The sequence below is a fragment of the Myodes glareolus genome, chromosome 24 (genome assembly GCF_982192425.1).
Source record: "Myodes glareolus chromosome 24, mMyoGla1.1, whole genome shotgun sequence".
NCBI lineage: Eukaryota > Metazoa > Chordata > Mammalia > Rodentia > Cricetidae > Myodes > Myodes glareolus.
The window spans coordinates 9983394-9992615 of record NC_142049.1 but is presented as its reverse complement, the minus strand read 5'-3'; the positions used below and the strand labels follow the sequence as shown (position 1 = coordinate 9992615).

Below are 9222 nucleotides of genomic sequence, written 5' to 3'. Positions count from 1 at the left end.
GAGGAACATGGAGATACACATACACACAGACAAACATCAAGAATAGAAAGTAGGGAGAGACTGAGGCAATGTTGTGATAAGGGGTATGATGCAAGACTTTTTGGAAATATATCTGCATTATATATGTAATTTCTTGAATTCTTTTGCTTTGAGCTTATCTGTACATCAATGTCATTCCTTACAGCAGTTGCTTCTTTTCTTATTCTTTTCTTCCATGGCGACAGGGTCTGAATGGAGTCTAGTATGGCCAATGTCACTGCAATAAGTGGATTCTTCTTAATGGGGATCTCTGACATCCAGGAGCTACAGACTTTATGTGGAGTGTTCTTCCTAGTGATGTACATGGCGGCCCTAACAAGTAACCTGATCATCATCATTCTTACTACCCTTGACCTAAAGCTTCAAACACCTATGTACTTCTTCCTGAAGAATTTGTCCCTGCTGGATGTCTCCTTTGTGTCAGTTACCATCCCAAATTTAATTGTTAATAGTCTAATCCACAACAATTTCATTTCCTTTCTTGGTTGTGCAGTTCAGGTATTTTTATTGAGTTCTTTCACGGGTGGAGAAGTATTTATTCTGACTGCCATGTCTTATGACCGCTATGTTGCCATTTGCAGTCCCCTGCACTATGACGCCATCATGAATGGTAGTACCCTTGTGCTGATGGTGGGTATTTCTTGGGCAACTGGGGTATTCTTTGGAGTCATATATACATCTGGCACATTTTCCAGGCCTTTTTGTGGTTCCAATGTGATTCCACAGTTTTTCTGTGATGTCCCCTCATTGCTAAGGATTTCCTGTTCTGAAAGACTGGTACTCATTTATACAGGTCTTGGAATTGGTCTGTTTCTAGGCATGTCTTGCTTTACCTGTGTGGTGATCTCTTACTTTCACATATTATCCACTGTACTTAAGATTCCCACTAATAAGGGTCAGTCCAAAGCATTTGCCACATGCATCCCCCACCTCACTGTTTTCACTGTTTCCATTGTTACTGCTTGCTTTGTCTATCTGAAGCCACCCTCAATAGTACCATCGATCACAGACAGACTTTTTGCTGTGTTCTATACTGTGTTACCTCCAGCACTCAATCCTTTGATCTACAGTCTGAGGAACAATGATGTAAAGTGTGCTCTGAGGAGGGTACAGCAAAATCTTTGTGCAAGATATTCACTTCATTTAATACTTCAAAATATCTGTCAGTGGTATAATGCCTCACAAGTTACTAGAAAGTTTTGTAGTTTTTGACATAGGAAAGTAAATTGTAGGTACTCGTTTTTACCCTGACTAAATAAACACTTAGAATAAGGATGATATGATCTAATTTCAGAAATTAGATTACATGATTCTAACATGTAATGTCATAGTACCAGTTTCTGCTCTTGTATGATAATGTTGGAAATATTTTTTCAGGAATCATACAAATTTAGAAAGAAATTAGAGTATTTAAACAAAACAATTTAATAGATGTATTGGAATTTAAAATATCACTTTAATAGAAAAGACCTGTAAACAGTAGGATCGGAAGATGCAACCAAGGAAAAGAAGTATTATAGATTATAATAACAGAGACTGTTAATAATATAACAGCTGAAATGAGTATTAAAATATTTAATTCACTGTGGCAATAGTGATGCCATGAACAATACACATAAAAAGCTTAAGTTTAATTCATTTCAATGCCTTACTCAAAGTAGTTTATAAAGTGCAGCTAAGCAAGTCTACATTTACTTTACTGCCTTTCCATTCATTTTTGAGAATTTTGAGTTTTTCCAATGTTTTTGATCATATTCATGGCCCAATATCTCCCCAGATCTATGACACATTACTTCAAGACCAATTTGCGCTGCCCCAAACTTCTTGTATGTGTAATATAGCACTTGATATTGGTTTACATACCAGGGCATACATTCATAGAAAACCTAACTTTTAAACTCCCAGCATCTGTAAATTTTAATATCTCCTCTGATAGGATAAGATTTTGTATTCTATTCTCCCTTCCATGCTGGAACTTGGTCACAAGTTGTTAAGAGCTGCACAACCTATATGAGTTACATGGATAGCATCATTTCTGTGTTGAGAAAATTTTTCCTCGTAGTAATCAGTCTTCTATACATTTTCCATACCCTTTCTGCAATTAATCTTGAGTCTCAAGACCTGAGGATGAAGTTTATATAATTCCTTTAGGGAAGAATATTCTGTAGACACTTATTTTCTTCACTTCATCTTGTTTTATTCATCTGTGATAATCAACATCTACTTTAAACAGAACCTTTTTTGATCATGGTTGGGAGATGTGATGATCTAAGGGAATTACCATAAGGGATTATAGGGCATTTTAAAATGTTGTCCATTTTGGAACATCCTTTTAGAAGTCTATTCTTCAGGGAATAGGAAGTGTCTTGCCAGAAATTCCTAGTGTTTGCAGAAGGTAAAACTGTTTTTGAAGAACAGAGCTAAAAAAATTTCTGCATCACTTTTAAAAATCAATTAGGATTGATACCTTATAACAAAACAATGAGAGTTTATCACTGCTAATTTTGCTTTTCAAATAACTGACTTTCATTATTGATCAAGATTTCTTAAGATATTATGTGTTTCTGAAGTGACAAATATTTAAATACATTAATGTCTTAGCCTTAAACACTTTAAGTCAAAATTATTAAGATTAAAGTACTTTAGAATAATTTTGGATGGTGACTGTTTCTTACAAAATTTACAAAATTAAAACTATGTAAAAAACAAATTTATGAGTATGTTTTCAAAGAAGACTGAGGTGAAAAGATTCATCAAAGTTAGTGTTTCACTGCATTCTCTGGTCTGGATCACACACTTAATAAAAGAGAGTGGTAAGTGAGGTGAAATAATTCATCTCTGTGCTTCTTAAAAACAGGTGGTCGGTGAGCATATACCTCATGGTCATGACAGCATCCTTTTCTGAACGTGATGTAGTATATAAACAAACAGTAAGGCAAATTATAAATTCCTTCATTAAATCACTGTTTAATTATTTTGACACAGTAATCCAAAATGTAAATAATATAAAACACTTATAATCAAGAAATGAGAGGCTAACTATGGTTAGTACCAGTCAATATTTTTGAATACTTTGAAATTTATGTACCAGAAGACAGTGCAAAATTTTTAAAACAAGCCTTAGAGAAGCTTCAGAATGCAGAGTTTAGTGGAACTTCTGTTCAATTTGTATAGGCCAGATTTCACAGAGACTGAAAATAGTGGATATTTGATTCACAAGCTTTCAGCCAAGAAACAAGGGCACTATTGGGTTTTGCCAATTGAACATAAAAGCATTTGCATAGCTTTCTGACTTCTTTCTCTTTAGGTGAAGTATTTCTCCTAACTGCTATGTTCTGTGACCTCTATATTTCCATCTGTTTTCTCCTGCACTATGATTCCATCAGGGTGATGATACCTTTGTGCTGATGGTGGATGTGTCCTGGGCTACCAGGGTGATTTTTGGAGCCATACAAACAGCTGGCACATTTTCTTTGCATTTCTGTTTATCCCATGTGATTCAGCAATTTTTCTGTGATGCCCCCTCATTTTAGGCAAAGGAGTCCTTAAGTGTTTGTTATAGATCCCTTCAGATTTCTTGATTAAAAGAAAGAGAGGGAGAAATCCATTAAGAAAGAGTTAATATGACAATCTTCTGTGGCCCAGACACATAACCATCTTACAGAGTGGCTAGGTTGAGGCCATAGGATGAAATGAAATTCCTATGTTTTATTTTTATATTTTTTGAATTTTATTTTTCTCCATCTCAATTATTTGTTTATGCATTTTGATACAAGGTAATTGTGCACAATATGGTGGTAATGTGATAATTTGATACATGTATAAATTACTAATAATCACTTTGAGGTGATTTTTGAGTTCAAACATTCAAAATTACTTTTAATCTTTCTAAAGTTATCCCAAGTATGTCAACATTCATGAAAGGATAGTTCATTGATACATAAATGGACAGAAGCCCAAACTCAAACCATGAAATTTTTTCCTAAACTCATTTTCAAAATGTATTAAAAATAAAAGAGGAATGGAAATAAAAGTGAGAGAGAGAATAGTAAAGGAGGAAAGTCAGAAGCGAAGGAGCAAGAGAGGAGGAGAAGAGATATAATCAGAAAAACTATAGAAGGAAGAGTGAGTATGGAATGATATGTGAGGTAAGGAGAAAGAAATCACCTTACACGCAAAAATGTATTGTCTTATTCCTTAGGCAGCTGACTGACACATTTTTATTGAGCATTTCTGTACACTAATTTTATTATTTGAGACACTAATAATATTTGCCCTGATATAGTCCAGGCACTATGAATGGATTATGTCAGTTTCACTTCAGTAACCAGATTCATCTCATGATATGCATGAGATAGAGATTTATTTAGAAATTTTCTTCTAATAGTTATCTTCAACCTTTAATGAATAACTCAATTTTTCACCTCTAACATTGTCTCCAACTAAATGCACTGTGCAGCTAAGCAAATGCATTTTTATTTAATTTTGAAGAAAATATGACCATGTTATATTTTACTTATTCCAGTATATTTTCTGGGACCAGATAAATCTAATTTTTAATAATAGCAATTTTTATAACACTAATTGACATAAGACATGGGTTCTTAATAAGGCTACCCAGAAAGATTTGCCTTCTGGGACTACTAGGATGTAACCAGGTGACAGTGAGAGGTCTGTTAGGAATATGCTCATTGTGTATGGATTTAAATGAATCCAGAGCAAAGTTTATAAGAAGGTAAAGTATTTTCCATGTTGTTAATATTTGCTTCTTCAGGATGAGAAATGAAGACACTTCCACTCAGAACATTGAGTTTTATAACAACCTTAAAGACAACAGAATATTATATGATTTCAGAACTTACCAAAGAGAGCTGCATTTTCTATTTTACTTTAAGGTGATTTAATACTAACACAATCTCTTGAAGATGTGAAATATTTCACCTACTCAGGCTGACCTGCTGGAAAATCTAAAGAGTAACTCTTTTCTAGGAGTGTGAAGAATCTGAATTTTTGTCAGGTATACATTTCAAATTTTACCTGGTAAAATGTTAAAATAGGCTCTCTAAAACAACATTTTAAAATGTTATCGATATGGAAGAAATTGGGAAACATATTAAAATCAATGTAATTAGTGGTGATTTATTCACATTTATATCTCATAGTTGTCTTCTTCCTGTGTTTCCCCAGCCTGAGGATTGTAACTGCCCGGCAAGTGTCCAGGATCTCACCCCTCCATCACACATTTTTTCTGAGTACACAGACAGTTTTTCTGTAAATACTCCTAACAGGAATAATGTTATGCTTTATTAGAAATATGTTTTCCTAAATGTCATCTTTTGGATACTTTGTCCTGTATACTTATCCTGTGCACATTGGTGAAAGTCCCTTTAGTTTAGGTTCTCTGATTAATGAATAAATCATAATCATTTATTGTAGTAAATCATGCCATCTGAGGACTGAAGCTTTTTTGTTGTTTAGGAAAATATTTGTACTTGCTCTTACATGCTTATCTTTGCCTTGTCAGGAGAAGAATAAGATGTCTCCATATACTACAAATCAATCTCAATCACATAGTCGTGAAACAGACAAGTACAAATACACTCATACACACAAAGAGTTATTTGTCTACTTTTTTAAATAAAGAATAGAGTTTCTAAATAATTCTGACCCATTATTCAAATATTATTTGAACATATAGAACTTGACCTGTGTCAGGACATACTAGATAATATTCAAAAGTGAATTTCAAGAAATATGACATTATAAAGAGAAATACTCAAGGAAATGAGGTGATATTAGGTTGGAGTTTCTTAAATGGATTCCTATGCTATAGGGATCCTAACTTTTGGGAAAAAAAACAGTACATTAGGAATATGTGACCTCCACAGATAACAAACATTAAACATGATAATGAAATTAGTACAGTGATATAGAAACTATCAGTGTACTGGATAGCCTTATATTTCAACGCACTCACAAGAACTTCAAGATTAAACAGAGAAGTGAGTAATAACTTCTAGGTCAGACTGTAGACTGGGAGAGTCTTATCTCAGTCTGATTGTACAGTGTCTCAACAGTGACCATAAAATTACAGTTGGCTATGCTCAGAGAGGCAATAACTGTTTAATCAAAAGATAAATGTTAGGATGAGAAAACTTTATTTGCTTTGCAGAATGTATAGATGCCACGTGTTTTATTTGGAAAATTTGATGTTTCCAGTTTGATTATGACTCCTTTTTTATAGGGTCAGCCTCATCAGTGCCTATAAAGCTATCAACAATATTCCACTGTTTAAGACAGGTTTAGGAAAAGAGATAAAGGCTCCTTGCTGGTCATTTATAGATTATATAAAAGGTGACTGTTGATATATTGGAAATATCTTAGTTAGTCAATCTTTTCTTCTGCCTTTAAGGAACAGCATTACTATCCAAAGGTAGACACATTGCCCGTTCCCAGAGTAAAGCATCAGTTTCTCTTAAAGTTTAAAACAATCAAATGAAATAAATTATGGGATGGATGCCAAGGCTATCTTACCCTTAGATTTCCATTAGACATTTGACGTGATTTTAAGTAAAGCAGCAGTGAAATGTGGATTTTCATTTCATTAATAATTTTTAATTAAAACTTTTAGGAAAGAGTTGTCAGAAATATTCAGTGAATTAGTCAAAATTTTACTGTCCAAACTCATAACCATCTATTTTTGTGTTTATAGGATAAAAAAACACATTATCTTATTTTTATCCTTTATGTGTTTTATTTTTCTGCATTTTTCTTTTGTTTATGTATATTGATACATAGTAATTGCATATTATAAGGAGTAATATTATGTTTTGATGCATATGCAATTATAATACTGAGGTAATTTTTAGATATATAATTAACAAGATGCTACTGTTCAAACATCCCAAATCTTTCTTAAAACCTACTGGCAAACTCAATATCTATAAAAGAATAATATAATACTACTTAAAGGGAAACAAGACCTTTCTAAAGCCATGGAAATTTTTTCCTAAACTAATTATGGCAATAAGCTTAAAATGGTGAAAATAATTTCTGTCAAACATTGTTTTTGCTACTCAGAAGACTGAAGATTCTATACCAGAATCTTAAAAAACTAAGTCTGCATATATAGAACCTTAAGGATGTACCGATGTTGATTATAGAGAAGGGAGAGATAGAAATAATGGAAAGGGAAGATAAAAGTGAGGAAAGTCAGAGAGAAGAGAGTGAGGGAGGACAGAAAGATACGAACACAAAAATACAAGGAATGTAAATTAAAGAGAGACAGAATGTAAGGATATGAGGGGAACTTGGAATGAAATGAGATTTTTGAGGAGAAATATATGTATACCTTCTATGTAGTTTTTCTCTGAGCATATCTGTACATCAGTGCTATTACTTACAGCAGCCCCAGTAATTATTCACTATTTCTTTCATGGTGGCAGGCCCTGAAAAGAAGCTAGTATGGCCAATGTCACTACAATAAACGGATTCTTCTTTATGGGAATCTCTGACGTCCAGGAGCTACAGACCTTATGTGGAGTGTTTTTCCTAGTGATGTACATGGCAACCCTAATAAGTAATCTGATTATCATCACTCTTATCACTCTTGACCTGCAGCTACAAACACCTATGTACTTCTTTCTGAAGAATTTGTCCCTGATGGATGTCTTCTTTGTGTCAGTTACCATCCCAAATTTAATTGTTAATAGTCTAACACACAACAATTTCATTTCCATTCTTGGTTGTGGAGTTCAGGTATTTTTATTGAGTTCCTTCACAGGAGGGGAAGTATTTATCCTGACTGCCATGTCTTATGACCGCTATGTTGCCATTTGCAGTCCCCTGCACTATGACGCCATCATGAATGGTAGTATCTGTGTGCTGATGGTGAGTGTTTCCTGGGCTACTGGAGTACTCTTTGGGGCCATAAATACAGCGGGAACATTTTCTATGTCATTCTGTGGCTCCAACGTGATCCCACAGTTTTTCTGTGATGTTCCCTCTTTGCTTAGAATTTCCTGCTCTGAAACACTTCTGCTCATTAATACAAGTCTTGGAATTGGTCTGTTTCTAGGCATGTCTTGCTTTACCTGTGTGGTGATCTCTTACTTTTATATTTTCTCTACTGTACTTAAGATTCCCACTAATAAGGGTCAGTTCAAAGCATTTGCCACATGCATCCCCCACCTCACTGTGTTCACTGTTTTCATTGCCACTGCTTGCTTTGTCTATCTGAAGGCTCCCTCAAATGTACCGTCAATCGCAGATAAGATCTTTTCTGTGCTCTACTCTATGCTACCCCCAGCCCTCAATCCTTTGATCTACAGCCTGAGGAACAATGATGTCAAGTGTGCTCTGAGGAGGTTACAGCAAAATCTCTGCCACAGGGGGTCACTTCATTTAACACTTCAACGTATCTGTCAGTGGTATAGTGCCTTACAAATTGAAAGCAAGATTTGTAATTTTTGACACAGGAAAGAGAAGTGTGGACACTCCTTTTTGCCTTGAGTTAATGAACACTCAGCCTAAGGACGATATGGTCTAAGATCAGAAATTTTATTACATGTGATTAACATTTGATGTCTTCGTACCAGTTTGTGGTTCTGATATGCTAAATCTCTTCTCATTTGGGAACAATAACTATCTTAAAGGACTGATCACTTTGATCATGGTAAGATTAAATAACTTATCATTGAATAACTCATTATATGATTTATTTACAAACAAAAATAACAGTCTCAAAAAATCAGCTTATACAGTGGAAGCAAGTGATCAATTAAGGTAAATTTAAATCTATTTTTTTCTCTGCTAATCTTTCTAGTAATTATAAAGAATAAGCAAGAAATCAACTCAGTATAGTTTCTATTAGGCTTAAAGAAATATCAAGTGCTTAAAACAAAGGCAAAACTGGAGGAAGATATTGTGATACAAATTCAAAAGGAGAAATAGTAGCCACTCAGGTTGAGGGTATTATAAGAAAGACACTGGAGAGGTTGAAATGTGTGTGGATTTTTTTCTGTAGTTTTCTCTGAATAGAAACATTATAAGTGAGAGGATGGAGGCTCCTGATTCTAAGGCTTGCAACTAAATTCTCTTTTATGCTCTAGAGTTTAAAAGCACAATTTCCCTCTCCACATTATAGAAATGTTAAATATCTGATAAGGAGAGGAGGGACTCTCT

The 9222-nt window shown here is 34.2% G+C and overlaps 2 protein-coding genes across 2 annotated transcripts; both read left to right on the top strand.

Moving 5' to 3' along the window:
- The first annotated feature begins 243 nt into the window (after window positions 1-243).
- LOC125401109 (olfactory receptor 14A2-like) lies at window positions 244-1251 on the top strand. Its single transcript, XM_048435333.2, has one exon. The coding sequence runs from the start codon at window positions 244-246 to the stop codon at window positions 1249-1251; it is 1008 nt and encodes a 335-aa protein (XP_048291290.2).
- A 6252-nt stretch (window positions 1252-7503) lies between these two features.
- On the top strand, window positions 7504-8511 carry LOC125401108 (olfactory receptor 14A2-like). The gene has a single exon (XM_048435332.3). It carries the CDS (start codon window positions 7504-7506, stop codon window positions 8509-8511), a length of 1008 nt encoding a protein of 335 aa, XP_048291289.3.
- Window positions 8512-9222: the final 711 nt, after the last annotated feature.